The 15430-nt window shown below is 42.4% G+C and overlaps 1 protein-coding gene across 2 annotated transcripts in view; it reads left to right on the top strand.

Moving 5' to 3' along the window:
- The window catches only part of LOC122805364 (mitogen-activated protein kinase kinase kinase kinase 2-like), a 1562336-nt gene that overhangs the window by 880334 nt on the left and 666572 nt on the right, over positions 1–15430 (top strand). For both annotated transcript variants that reach the window (XM_044075456.1, XM_044075455.1), the window contains exon 14: positions 1055–1113. In XM_044075456.1, the coding sequence (XP_043931391.1) occupies positions 1055–1113 (59 nt within the window). The remainder of the gene's footprint in view (positions 1–1054; positions 1114–15430) is intronic.

Here is a 15430-nt window from a genome sequence, read left to right as displayed (position 1 = left end):
ATATAATTGTACATTTTTATAATGAGCACATAACTATATAAAAATATAGTGCTTTTTAGGTGTTTTACATTTTAAGTATGGAATATGTTACTAGTGAATGTGTTGGGAGTTGTATTACTTTAATAGAAGTGATGATTGGTTAGGTTTGAACATGTGCTGTCACATCACAAATTTAAAAGGAGGTGTGTGATATCTGTATTTTATCCGAAGAAGTTTGAACATAGTGTCAAACGAAAAGCGCTTAATGATATCTGGAATTAAACAGGTTTTGGATTTCTAAACGTTTTCCAGCTGCTTGTTCTTAAGTCTTCCATCCTGCCTGTTTAGTTTTTTTTACTTGGTTTGTTTGGACTTATCTAGTAGTCAGTATTATATATAAGTAGCAGGAATATGGCTTCCACATCAGGGAATGCATGGCATCAAAACCCTTCCTGCAAAATAAGTAAATTAATTAATTAAATAAAAACACTTATAGCTAGTTTTAAATTCATTGTTTCTTTGGTTGGATTTCAGAAAGGTATAAAACTAAATGTAGTTATTATGGCACTGGAAGCACAGCCTAAAGGTTTATGTACAGTAGTATCATAGCTTATACCGTTGCTTTAATTATATTGTATATAGAATAATATATGTGATGTATAATGTTTGTAAGTGTGAACTTGTTAATGTGGTTTGATTGCTTTTATATAAATGTAAGTTTTTAAGTTTGCCTCTGTCACGGTTGATAATTCAGTAAAGGTGTTTAAAAAAATAGTATCATAGCTGCTAAGATAACGTGATGCCCTTCACAGACCGTTAATATTTTAAGTTATTTATACAAATAAATTAATAAATAATTACACTAAGTACCTTGTTTTTTTTCAGAAACTGTTAGTTACATATTAAATTAACAGTGACATTATTTGCATTGTCCTGCAGTTTGCTGATTAACAGTGACTGCAGATGTTACCTGAACTGGCTGTCATTGTCTTTACTAAATGTTTTTTATTTGAAAAGAAGAAGGCTTTAGTTTGCATACCTTCATTTTTTTTGCTCTTTTTTTATTCATTTTAAGTTAATCAGGTGAAGTTTGGAGCACCCTTGAGGAAGGAGACCGAACCGTATTCCAGAGTGGTGAGTTGTACATTTCACTGTTTGCATTCTGTTTACATTTGTATTCCCTTGATCATCAGCTCTACTCTATGGAACAAAAAAACAAACAATCAAAAAAAAAACGTAGGCTGCAGCATGTAATTGAATTAAGAACACAGAGAAAATCATGCTACATGGACATATTCACCAAAATTGTTACTACATAAATAAAGTCCACTCAGGAAATAGCAAAGAAATGTAATAGCTGGTTTAGTGGTTTCGCCTACAAGGATCAGCCGTAGCACTTCATTAGAAAAAATGACTGCTACACTCCATCTGTTTAAGTACTAAACAACTGTTCGGCTGTTTGCTTGAATGTGAATTTGAAATTACCAAAATTCAAAATGTTGACCCTACAGAGTCTGTTACCTGCCATTCCTCTCTTAAGTTTTATGGTTAGACTTATGGATGCTTATTGTCACTTCCTTTTAACTTCAGGTTTCAAGGGATTTCTCAAATGCTCTGTGTCACATTATCTGTTTTCTACATTACCCTTTGGGATCTACAGCTCCAGCTCCAGTGATAGGTCAATGCAGATTGCAAGGTATTCATATTTTTTTCTTTACTTGGACAACTTATTTATCTTAGCAGAGTCTTTTGACAGATGTCAGAAGTCCTTAATATGGGTTTCTTCATTCCTTACCAATCTGGGCTTCCATATAAATGTAAAAAAAAACTTTTCTTTGACTCCATTACACACAATTGTGTTTCTTTGCTGCATTATAGACACTTCTGTGCAAAATGCTTTCCTTACCCAGGAAAATGTGGAGTTTGTCTGGAAACATTCCTGAGTTTCTACTTTCAGTTTTAGTCTTCTGGCCAGGGAATATCTTATGATTTTAGGGTTTATGGCTTCTATGATTGTTATGATTCCCTTCGCCTGGTTACACTTGAGAAAAATTCAGTGGATTCTAAAAAACACATTGACCCAATATTCTCATCCTTTGTAATTTCTGATTCCAGTTTTGGACTTTGACAAAAAAGAACTGCAGTGCTGGAAACTGTAGATGACACAGAATTCAGGTCTCTTCCTTTTGCCTCTTGTCCCAACTCATTCTGTAACTACACATTCCTCAGATTTTGCTTGGGGAGCAGTTTCTAAGGGGGTAAAGATGCAAGGCCTGTGGAACACTTCAGATAGACCAAACACATAAATGTCAAATAGATGTTAGCCGTGATCCATGATATAAAATCTCTTTATCTGTGTCCCCAGGACTTCTGATGGTAATTACAGGCAACACCATAGTGATTTTATATATAAATATGAGGCACAGGGTCTTACATTCTCTGCAGGCTGGCTATAATGGCTTGGGAAGTGGCACTTCAGCTACAGTATCTTTTAATCCTCCAAGCATCTTGCATTCCATCAGAGTAAAACGTAGTGGCAGACAAGCTGAGCAGGACCAAGACAAAACCCTCATTCATAAAAATTGAACAAAGCGGTTTTCAAGGAATTGAAACATTTATGGGGAACATCTCAGTTAGATCTGTTAGTTTATTTTCAAGACAGACAACGAATTCTGCATCAGGACTCCTTGCAGGCAGGCCTAGAAAAAAAAGATGAATTCTCATCCCCATGATTGAGACTGTCCCTTTACCCATTTCCACCCTCTCCACTGATTTCTAGGGTATTTCTGTCAATTCAGAAGGACTCTCCAAAAATCAATATGGCAACTCCTTTTTGGTGCAGGCAGTATTGGTTATCCATTTTTATGGCAATGACAAAGAGCAATTATCACAAACTTCCTCACAGGTTGGATCTATTCATATAGGGCAAGGGGAAGATGCTACATCCCAGTCTCAAACAACATACTGTCTAAATGATTCAGTTTTGATACCTTTTAGGTACTTGTTTCATGAGGATGAATGTCAGGTACTAAAGGAGGCAAGAAAGTGTGCTACTATGAAATCTTAAATTGACAATTGAAACGTTTTTTCTATTTGGTGCCTAGCCAATAACCCGGACCCTATCAGGGATTCTCTGCCAATGGTTTTTAATATTTGTGTGAGTTACTACCCTCTGGCTTTTCTTATTCCTGTATCAAGGTTCATCTAGTGACATTTCATCATGTCTGCTCATGAATTCCACTTATGAATTCTTAACTTTGGCCTGGACAAATTTAGCTCTTTCTTCCTTTGAACTAGCTCATCAGGCTGTTTTAAGGTTCAGTACATAGAAGACCCTATGTCTTATTGTTCTGACCTCTGCAAGAAGAGTATGAGTTGCAGGCTCTGATGATGGGTGAACCTAATCTGGTCTTCCACAGACATGGGGTCACATTATAACAAATACCTCATTTAGGCCCAGAGTTGTTTCAGAGTTTACTTTGAATCAAGCCATTAGTCTCTCTGGCTGCTGCCCAGATCCACAGACCCAGGGAGAAAAGAATTATTGGCGACTCAGATGCTATCTTGACAGAACTAAGTCCTTTATCAAAAAAGCAGATCAGCCGTTTCTTTCTGATGAAGAATCAAAGAAAGGACAACCCGTGTGGAAGCAGACTCTTTCAAGATGGCTGTCCTCAGCTGTTGCTTGTTATTTGTACCATGACAGATATATTCCAGGCACTAGCAAGGCACATTCTACTAGAAGCTTGGCTTCCTTGATGACATACTGGAAAAGGGGTTGACTCTGGAAGCATTCTAGAGGTAACTGTATGGTCCTCTGTACATACTTTTACAAAGCATTACAAACTGGATTCCGTCTCCCGGTCCAGGGCTGGTTTTGTTAGGACCACTGTCAAGGGGCTCCTGGACCCTTATCCTTCCTCCTCCATAGTCGGATAGGCTTTGATAATCAACCCAAATAGCCAGTGGCTACTACAGCAAGTAAGAATGATGAACGTAATACAATTGTGTAAGTTGCACTTAGTAACAGTAGATGTTCAAATTCCTTATTGCTGCAGTAGCTGGACTCACCCTTTATTCCCCCTAACTGTATAGTTAGATGCTGGGATATAAAATTATTTGTTACTATTTAGACCTTTTAATGATACATCTTTTAAAGGTTCAGGATGAGTCAGCTCTTTCTGTATGACCAAGAAAGCCACACTCTGACTGCTGATTTCCCTCCAAGGGGCTGGCTGAGTGACAGGGAACCTTTTGGGTTCAGCTTGTCAAAAATTCAGAAAATGCCTTTCTTGACTCTGCTGGCATGTCCCCCCTCCCCCCGAACAAAAGAGAAACAATTCTGTACATATTCATTTATTTAAAAAAATCCAGTTCAAGCATGTATACTGCTATGTATTATTATAAAAGTAAAAAAAAATCAGTGACTTGCAGAAGAGGAAACGATATACGCACTGATAATTGGGCTTAAAACAGTGCACCAAAAAATTACCCTACTTTTAATAGTAATTTTGAATTGAACTGAAAAAATATGGAACACATTGCATTTGATCTGATCAACATCAATTAATGAGTTTTTTGTTGCTGAGTTTAAATAAATAAGTGCAAAGTCATACATTTCTTATATTTGTATTCATTCAGTTTCTTTGATAACTTGGCTGTTGGTGAACGCTGGTGTGTCACCCAAAACATTGTGGTGTGTCACCTTTGACATGCCTGTCTTAGGTTCACCATCATTGTAATCAGGCTTCAGAGCTCAGTCAGGTAAGGGTCAGATCAGTCAGATGGATTTATCCTTATCCTGGGCAGGATGCAATCCAACAAGCCAAGGGCTACTAAACAACATACCAAAACTATTATTACTTATTGAAAGTTTACTACTAAAAATACCTAAAAAATCAATAAAAATTCTCGTAAAATATCTGGTAAAAGACGTCAAACCCAAAAATTGTCATGGTGGTTCGCTTATGGTGTCTAGCATGCGTAAATAGGGTTGGTGTGCAATAGTTAGGTTAGGGTGGTTAGGGGTAAGGTAAGTAAGTATGTATATATGTATGGTTAGTTTAGTGTAGGGTTTAGTAGGGTGTTTTTTTATTATTATGAGTGTGGATTATTTAGTTGTTTTGGGTTAGCTTTTTAAGTAGTGTGGTGTGATAGTAGTTTAGACCTTAGGGGAGTTTAGGTGTTTAGTTAAGTAGTGGTATAAAGGTATATAAGATTAGGTTAGGGTTAAGTAGTAGTTTAGTTAGTTTGAAGTAGGATTTTTTGTGTAGTGTATGCATGTGGTTCATTTAGTTTGTTTGTGTAGGTAGTATGTAACAGGCGGTGGGATGGGATAACTATGACATTTCAAGATTTTAATTTAGGGCTTTTGGTGTATTTGTGGTTCATGGAATATGGTCAATGTTTAGGTGTTCGGGTAAGTAAACTTTTGATATTTTGATATAGACCCAGCTACTACAGCAGTAAGGAATTTGATCATCTAGTGTTAAGTCCAACTCACACAACTGTATTTCTGTGTCTGTCTAACTTTCAGGAAAATGTTGTGATTTTATTCTCAACTCATCCAACAGTGAATCACACTTCATTTGTTTTTCATTATCAAGAAGTATAATTTGCACAAGCATAAAACAAGTATCTATCTGTTTATCTGTCTATCTATCTATCTATCTATCTATCTATCTATCTATCTATCTATCTATTTATTTATCTGTCTATCTATCTCCCATGGAAAGCCAGTTAATGGAGAAGGCCTCAACAGACTGTCAGCATGCCCTCTCTGCTTTTCTTGGCTCCAAAGAGGATAGATTCATTCTGTCATATTCTAGATCTTGATGACTTCAGTGCATCGGCTTCAAATGGTCTCCTTCCAAGAGCTAATAACTTTACTCCTTCAGGGTGCCTGAATCATTTTGCTGGACGTTATAGATACCATTAGCACATGAATAGTTGGGCTCCTTTCAGGAGTTTCCTCTAGTTTTCTTCATGGTCATCAATTCCAGTGCAATGTATTACCATTCATACTTTCATCAGCACTCATAGTATGGAGGTATTCACCGTTATGGTAGAGTCCTTGTAGGATTGAAGTCTGCTGTTATGTTTGGATGTCTGCTGTTATGTTTGGATGACTGGCTTCTCTTGGCCCTTTTCAAGGATTGTATTGAAGCAACCCAGTTGTAGATTCTTCTTGACTGCTGTCCCTAAGGATGCTCATGAATTGGAGGTTCTTTCTTAGAGCAAGACCATTATTATGGTGAACTTGGACGGTTTCCAGTGTTAGTCATTACTGCACTTGGAGAGATCCCAGGAGATCATGTGCTGGCTGACTGGATAAAGATGCAATTCAGAATGTAGGTTTGGACTATGCGGTATATGTTCTATGCTTGATTGTTTGCCTTGATCTTCATTATACTATTTATGTGCTTGAGGATGCAGGTCTTGAGGTGGGCTGTAAGTTATTATCTTCAGAGCCACTTTGTATTGATAAACTTGCTACTAGTGGCAGATCCTTGCTGTCTGGCTATGGTGTGGTGGACAGTCCCTACCAACTTTTTGGTGGACCTTCCCTTTCTATAACCAAACCATTCACAGATTACAATGTTATCTATTTTGTTTGCATTATGGGGAAACTCACTTAAGTTCCTTCAAGGTGCAGGGAGTGTGGTCCTTTTTAGAGCAGAAATGGCACATTACAAGTTGGAATGAAGCAGTACTACTGGCTGTAAAGGCCTTGCAGAAAAAGACTGCTTCTGAGGCCTCTTCGCATCCAGTCAGACTTCATCATTTGGCAGCTAAGAAAGTAAGGAAACACAAGTTCTTACTAACTGTGCAGGAAAACAGTGTTGTATGGCAGTGTACCATAGACAGGGTTGTCACACACTGAGGGGTTCATATTCCTATGAAAGTGACTGAGCTGGAGACTGATCTAACCCATTTTGTAGTCTGCTGTGGATGTTTGGAGTCAGATGATGTGTCCTCAGAGTTTTCTGGACAGGGTATACTCCGGAAAGTAGCCTGCTTGCCACTCTTGAGAATACTGTCCTCCTCCTTATTGTATTTTTTGGCGCAGAGTAAGTGAACATTGCTGTGAATGAATTCTCTCTGCAGTAGCATTGTTGGTTCTGTACACATTCCACACTGTTTCCATAGATTCTGTACTGTACCTCAACACAAAGTTCAATTAAAAAAAAAACAAAATTCATTCTTATTGCCCCTTAATTGCCTGATTGAGAGTGACATGGTTGCAGGCTTTAAACTTTCTTGTAATATGAAAAATGTTTTTGGTCCAACCATGTATGTCTCTCTCTGTGTGGCAGCTAACTTTGTAGCTTCTGATGTAAACCCCTTGATTCAGATGAATTTGCTGACAAAGATCCCAAAGTTTATTTAGGGTGCTTGGAAGCATTCCACTTAACAGAATTTTTTTTAACAAGGATAGTGTATGCCTCATGTTGAACCTGCATTTCCTTCTAAAGATCTCAGACAGTGCTCCCCACAAAAAAACCTTAGCTATCTGCTTATTAACATACACACTCTTAATAGAAGCCCAAGGTACTCTGGGACAAAAGTGTGTTGGAGTGTATGGCTAGGCTAAAGGCCCTAGTGGTTGTTAGCCTAGTAACAACCTATGAACTTGTGTTCCTGAATCATTCTCTTAATTTTCCTAATTTCATTGTAGTGAAAGAAACCAGAGGAGAAATGGCACTTAATATCCTGAACATGCATATCAAGTGTTAACTGAAATAGGTATTTAAATGTAACAAAATGAGCTAATTGTTTGTTCTGGAAAGGGAAGGAGTAACAGTTGCCACACACACTTTCCTAATGTATTGCAAATTGCATTGCTTTTCCCATCAGACTGATAACTTTTCTAGTGGCAAATTCAGTGGTCAAAGCTCACTTCACCACAAGGGCAGCAGCCTCTAGTACCTCTTCCAAGAACATCTCTGTTGTAAACATTTGTGCCTCAGTCATTTGATCTTTGATGCACACCCTCCCTTGATTGGGACTCAAGGTATCAGGCTTTATTTGGCAAGTTTCTGCTCCAAGACTCAGCCACCTGTGCTTTGCACTTGTGAAATACTCTATAACTCCTTCCATACTGGTGGTAACTACTTGGGCTTCATCATTTGAAACCACCTTTTATGTATGAGGAATACCTTCCCATTGTGCCACGATGAGTGACTTTTCCACCAACTGCAGCTGTAAGAGTTCCCTCTAAGTCAGCAAGTATATGTGTTTATATTGTTTGCTTAGTAATGTGTCAAATTTTCATTATTTCTTGATTTGTAGGAAGGTGCATGCAAGTAGAATAGTGGTGAACAGATGGGCTTTGGGGATGTTAGTGCTTATATAGTCAGTTCAGTACATCACAGCATGCATCAGTATGGGAAAACAAATGTCTCTGAATGTGAGATTTTGTACACTAAGGCTGGGATTCAGAAAGGGCTACTGCTTATGGTAAGCCCTACTAAGAGGGGCCAACCACTGGCGAATGTCTTTTCTGATTCAAAGACAGACCCACCAAAGTGATTCTACATGGTTATACAGTCACCTTGCTGGGATGTTCCCCTGACCACTACATGGGAGACTCATACTGGGAGAGTGGCCAGTGCTGATTAGCCACTTTTGCCTATGGGAATGGATTTACACAACCACACAGCTAGCTGTGTTAGAGAACATGGCTAAAATGCTGCAGTCCATCATTATACTCAATGGGAGAGACCATGTTGCAGTTAAGTGTTGGAAAGTTTAGAAGACAAGAGGGGTGGTAGATGTGAGTGTGTTTATATGTATGCTTGTTACATGTTTCATAGTATGTGTATTTGTCTGCAGGGGTATGAGTGGTTCTGTTCGACTCTGTGTGTGACTGCATGCATGTGTCTGAGTGATCATAAAAAAGGGGGTAGTTGGGGAGTCAGTACAATGTGTGCGTGTGTGTGTGTGTGTGTGTGTGTGTGTGTGTGTGTGTGTGTGTGTGTGTGTGTGTGTGCATGTGCACGTAGGTGAATGACTAAATGAGTCCCTGAGTTTAGTCAAGTGTGGGTTTTGTGTCATATACACATATATAATTACTTCTGATTCAGAGACTTGCAGATTAGCTGAAAATGAGGTCTTCCTCATTGTGATTAAACTTGTCCTGAATTTGGATTTCTACAGTCACATAAACTGCAGCTGTTTGTTGTTGCAGTTTTCATGAGCACATGAATTCTTTGAGTCCCAGCCCAAGATGCTAAAGTCTGAAAGTGAAAAAGATGCATCTACCAAGGACCTATAAAGAGAAAAACCTTGTAGGTCAGCTAATACAGTAAGAATGTGTAAGTCATGTGTATGGCTTTCTGTCAGAAGAAATTTTCAATTACCTGGGACATCCTTCCGCACTAAGATTTGAGGAACACTGTCTGGTCTTTCTGGAATTACTAGCTTGGGTTCCTTCACTGTAGCCTTAACGGCTGTCTGACTGGTCGAATGGGATATGACTGTAAGGTGTTCTGTGTCAGCTTCCAATACAGTCACAACACACCTAACAGGCTCAGAGAACAGAAGGTCGATGGGCTTCTCAGCCACCTTGACGAGTACATCCAACTCTGACCTGGAGAAGGAAGCTGAAGTAGTGACTTCATCCTTATGTTTCTTAGCTGTATTTTTAGCTGTGAGGGGACGTCCGAGGTGGGAATTTTCAGAAGACATAGTGGTTCACACAAGAGCCTTCAGCCATTTGTCCTCTTAGAAGACGAGAGATTACTTATTAGGGCTTATGGGACAAAACCTTATAAATAGTACAGTCTCTGAAGTTATTCTGTGGCCCTAAGCAAAAAAAAAAAAAAAAAAAGACGTGAATGTCTATCTTTGTAAGGAATTTGCCTACCACAGAACCAGTTGATTCTCTTTGATCAGCAGTAACACAATTCCAATGTAATAATATGAAAAAAACAATGATCCCAAATGGGGTACTTAGCTTTTGCTCACAATTGGAAACTGTTCCTTTTAAACAGATGATAGACCAAGCTATAGATGATGTCTTGCTTTCTGGACTGGTGGCAAGAATATTCTGAGGATTTCTTTTTTTTGAACAAGAAACATCTTTATTAAATTATCATGTATGACATAGGCAGTCTTACATTTATATAAATGAAAATAAACCATACCGGCACAACCTCAGTTGCAAACATTATACATTACAGACCACACCAACATAAAAGAAGCTGCAAACATTATACATCACTTATAATCTATCCAGTCATTGTCAGTCAACATAACTCATTCACATCCTGCCTTCTTTTAAATGTCATTCCTCTTCTGCATGTATTGATCCCACAATTCCCATTTTTTACTATGTAATTTGCTCCTACCCTTTTCTAAAGATCCCAGTTCCAGTTGTTTTATCTCTGTTACTGTCTTCGCTACTTCTGGTAGTGTTGGTTTAGACTTTGATTTCCATTTTCTAGTAATTGCTTTTTTGGCCGCTACCTTAATTGAACTCAGCAAGGCCTTACTATGTTTAGACAATTCCGGTTCTGTATCATAGCTCAAAAAAATAAATGTTAAGTTGTCAATCTCGCCTTCATTCTTGCTTGATGGGTTCGGAGCCGATCCCTCGGCTCCGACTCGGCACTTGCTTTAGCTCGAGAACTCCTTTTACCAGCTCGAGGCAGCCCCATATCCCATGATGCAAGGCAGGAAGTACCCAGATCTCGTTTGCCGCTTCGCTTGGGAGGTCTTCTCTTTACCAGCTCCTGGTAAGTAGTTCACATTTGTGATATTTAAGCCCCTTCTTTTAGTTAAAACTAATTTTTGATAGTTTAATTTTAAATTTAACCTTTTCTGACAGAAATCCCTGTCTCTTTTAATTTTTTAGTCAGTCAATTTTCCTATCCCATCCCCCTGTCAGGGTGTGTGTGTTGGTGTTTTTACTAAATACCTCTTGGTATTAGTTTAATTTATTTTGACTGGTGTGTGTGTGTGTTGTGTTTAGGCACCATGTCTAAGGAGAGGGTTTCAGGTTTTAAGAAGTGTGACTCGTGCTGTCAGAAGATGTCTCTGACAGACGGTCACACTTCTTGCCTGTACTGTTTGGGCCCTCTTCACCTGCAGGACTCCTGTGCTATTTGTCACTCCTTCAGCCAGAGAGTCCTGCAGGAGAGCATAATAAGTTGATTCTCAGGGTCTTCTTGCCGGAGGGCTCTCCGGCTAAGTCGGCTCCACAAAATCAACCAAAACTGCCAAGGCCCAGGCTTCTGTTTCTAAGCCTGCGGCCTCGGCTCGACCAGATAGAGTCGAGATCGGCTCCGCTGGAGCCGATTCTGATCCATTAAAGCTTTGGCGCCGATGGCTATCGGTGCCGAATCTGTTTTGACCACTGTGGTGTCGGCCCGATCGGCTCCGACACCCACGCAGGTCGGCATCGGTGTCGGCTCGATCGGCTCCGACACCCATGTGGCATCGGTGTCGGCTCGATCAGCTCCGACACGTTTTTGGTGGCTGTATCGGCTCCCGCTGGAGCCGATACATCGAACGTTCTGCCGGCCCGAGAAATCGGTGCCGACAGGATCAGTAGTATCGGCCCGATGGCCCATTCCAGGAAGAGGTCGAGGTCTCCTTCCTTGGAGCCGATACTTTGCCCGCCTCTTCTATCGGAGCCCATCGGAGCTGATCTTCAAGGTCATCCAGGTTGTCAGATCATGACCTAGAGAGAGTGGTCAGTAGATTGCTCAAGTCACAGGTACTGGCCCAAATGCTACACAGTCCGTCTCAGCAGACGACTGTTGGTCCACACCCGTTACAGTTCCTCCTTCGACTCTACCCCAGAGTTTGGAGTTGGAGTCTTCGGGCATGGTTACTGCTACGGCTGGAGGACGGATACCTCCTTCTGTCCCTTCAGCCCCTACTCTTATCTCCTCTTCCTTAGAGGGATTCGGTGGTCGGGCTTCCATGGTCTCCTCCGAGAGGGTGAGTGGCATCGGGCCCTTGTCCGAGCCCGCTCTTCCCCTTGGAGCCTCGGCCTGCGTGTGCTCGGCTCCGCCCTCTGCCTCGGAGGCTTCCCTTTCGGTGGCCCCTGGAGTTCCTAGCTCTTCGGAGCGGGTTCTCTCGGACCTGCCTGGGAGGGGAGCATTCGAGGTGATGAAGAGTGTACTGGCCACTGGTATCAGTCAGCAGTCTCTTCCCGTAGCTCCTCCCTCTATTGTACCTGTTGACATCTCTGCCACTTCTCTTGCTACAGGACCCAGAGATCCTCCGCCTCAGGTTTCCCCATTGGGAATTTCCCCTCTTCCGAGGATTCTCCTGATGTTTCGGGAGATCCTCCTAGGAAGAGGACTTGTAAGAGGAAGCATGTAGACTCCCTGAGTCTGTCACTCGGATACTGACTTTGATGAGTCAGAGGGATCCCCTAGATCCCCCTCTGAGGCTGTCTCCTTCTCAGACATCCTAGAACTTCTGAAACAGAGGGAAACTGGCCCACCAACAATCCCTCTGAGGATGAGTCAGTATACCTAGAGGCGTTTGGATCTCGGCCCTCCACCTCCTGGGTGTCTCCGCCTCGACCCCCTTATGCAGGTTATTGCACGAAAGGCGTGGACAGCTCCTGACTCTGTAGAGCCAGTCCCTAGGAGGCCTTCTAAATTTATCACTGCCCCTAGTGACAAACAATTCCTTACCAAGGGTGTCCCCGCTGATGCCATGGTGGTGGCTGCGGCCACCAAAAGGAACTTGCAGATCCTTCCGTGTCTGCCCATCCTCCTAATAAGGACTCTAGGACCATGGATAGGTACGGCAAGCGGATGTTTTCCTCAGCGACCTTTGCTATGCGTTCGCTGAATTATCTTTGTCACTTCACCAGACTCCAGAGATATCCTGAAGGAGCTGGGAGAAGTAGTTCAGGATCCTACAGCTGCAGGGGCCCAAGAAAAGATTGCTTCACAGCTAGGAACCCTCAATTCCATTGCTAACTCCTCCATGCGGCTGATATCTTATGCTGCGGATGGAGCGAGTAGAGCCGCAGGCACAGGTGTGGCTCTTAGACGCCAAGCCTGGATGCGGCTATGTGATTTTATGGATCCTTTAAGGCGCCCTTCACAAATTCTCCCTTTGATGGGTCAGCTTTGTTTGGCCCTCAGGTGAAGGAGACCTTGACCAGGTGTGAGCAGGACGGCAAGACTCTTTCTGCTGTTGGAGTCCGTTTTTCCACCCCTTCTAGGCCTTATCCCAAAGGACAGAAGGGTGGAAGATGTGGTTCCGTAAATCCCAAGGAGTCACGCCGATTCACGTGGTCAGTTTACCCTAGAGGCAGAGGGGTAACAACAACAGCCGCTCTAGAGGCAGAGGGGTCCAAGAACCAGGGCAACAGGGAGTCTCTTCCTGAGAAGCCCTTTCAGCATCCCTGAGGTGTTGCCCGGCTGTCCCTCCTTGGAGGCAGTCGGGAAGATTATCACTGTACCCAGAAGCCTGGCATTCCCTCACTCAAGACAGATGGGTACAGTCGATCATATCCAAGGGTTACATAATTCCTTTCGAGGAAAGTCCCTTCCCTCAAGTTCCCTTCCAGATGTACCACCGGTCTAAGGGACATTGCAGAGTTAGAAATCGCAAAACTACTGCAAAAAGAGCCATTCAGCCAGTTACAATAGACCATTCAGAGCCCGAATCTACTCAAGGTTCTTTTTGGTCCCCAAAAGACGGAGACTGGAGACCAATATTGGATCTCAGGAGACTCAAAAACTCTGTCAGCAAGACAACATTCCGAATCGTCACTCTTCAGTCAATTCTGCGCTTCTCACAGAAGCACAAATGGATGTGCTCAATAGATCTTCAGGATGCGTACTATCATCACATCAAAATTCACAGACGCCCAGGAGATTTCTCCACTTTCGGCTGGGGTCCAGTCATTTCCAGTTCAGAGCCCTGCCCTTTGGTCTCACTACAGCCCCCAGAGTGTTCACCAAATGCATGGCAGTGGTCACGGCTCACCTGAGACGTCAAGGATTCCAGGTGTTTCCGTATCTTGACGACTGGCTCCTGTCAGCCACCACCAGGCATCAGCTTATACAAGCCAGGGATTACACAATAGACCTTTGTTCTCATTTGGGCATCTCAGTCTACTTCAAAAGTCATCCTTATCGCCTGCCAGTCTATTACCTTCATAGGCGCAAACTTAAACACTGTTCGGATGTCAGCTACCCTTACAGAACAGAGAGTTTCAGACATTCAGACTCATGTCAGGATCATTCTGGCCAGCAAGAAGGTACAGGCCAGAATGGTTCTAAAGGTATTAGGTCTCATGGCTGCGCCATCACTCTTGTTCCCTGGCTCGATTCTACATGCGCCTCCTTCAGTGGATGCTGTTCACACAGTGGTCATACCAGCAACTCCCAATGCGTCACCAGATTCTGGTGACACAAACATGCAAAGAACATCTTGCTTGGTGGATCACATCCTCTCAGGTTCACCAAGGCAGGTGCTTTGTACCTCCGTCCCCGATAGCCACTGTCACCACGGATGCCTCCCTGATCGGGTGAGGGGTCATTATCAGGGCAGGATGCTTCATGGGACGTGGCAGCCGCTCGAGTACCATCTGCACATAAATGTCCTGGAGATGAGAGCAGTGCTTTTAACGTTGCAAGCCCTCAACGACTTTCTTCCCGTAGGGACAATTGCAGTCCTCACAGACAACATGTCTGTAGTTTGGTATATCAACAAACAGGGCGGAACCAAGTCCTACCCCTTGTGTCGAGAAGCGCTCAGACTATGGCAATGGGCGATCTCCTCTCATCGGTTTCTGGTAGCAACGCATATCCCTGGGAAAACCAACATTATAGCGGACAGATTGAGCAGAGCTATTCTCATGCCTCACGAGTGGTCTCTCAAGCAATCCATAGCGGAAGAGATTTTTCTGGAATGGGGTCGTCCATGTTGCGATCTATTTGCTACTCCCCAAAACAGCAAATGTCCAGACTTCTTCAGCCTCTTCCCTCTATCAGGCCATCCCCAGAGACGCTCTGACCCAGGATTGGCCCCAGGGACTTCTTTATGCGTTCCCTCCATTTCCTCTGATCCCTCAGGTGATCCAGAAAGCTACCGTTTTGAGATCCAAATTGATTCTCATTGCCCCTTACTGGCCTCGACAAGTTTGGTTCCCGTTCCTCCATCGTCACCTTTTGGTGCAGCCGTGGCATCTGGACCCAGTGCCAGATCTACTGATTCACCAATCCGGTCAGCTGCACCGGTCAATCCATTCTCTCAACCTCACAGCATGGTTGCTCCACTTCCTTCCTTAGCCAGGCTTCCTTTGATCTCTAACCCAGTTAGAGATATCATAGTAGCTTCACTAAAATCCTCTACCAGGAGGATTTACACAAGCAAATGGAAAGGTTTCTCTTATTGGGCTAAGGCCCAAAATATTGATCCTTTTACTGCCCCTGTTCAGGCAGTTCTGGACTTCTTAGCAGAGATTTTT

The sequence above is a fragment of the Protopterus annectens genome, chromosome 6.part1, assembly GCF_019279795.1.
Source record: "Protopterus annectens isolate FY-2018-M chromosome 6.part1, PAN1.0, whole genome shotgun sequence".
In the NCBI taxonomy this organism is placed as follows: Eukaryota; Metazoa; Chordata; order Ceratodontiformes; family Protopteridae; genus Protopterus; species Protopterus annectens.
The sequence above is the reverse complement of the archived record's forward strand: the minus strand, read 5'-3'. Positions and strand labels throughout refer to the sequence as shown.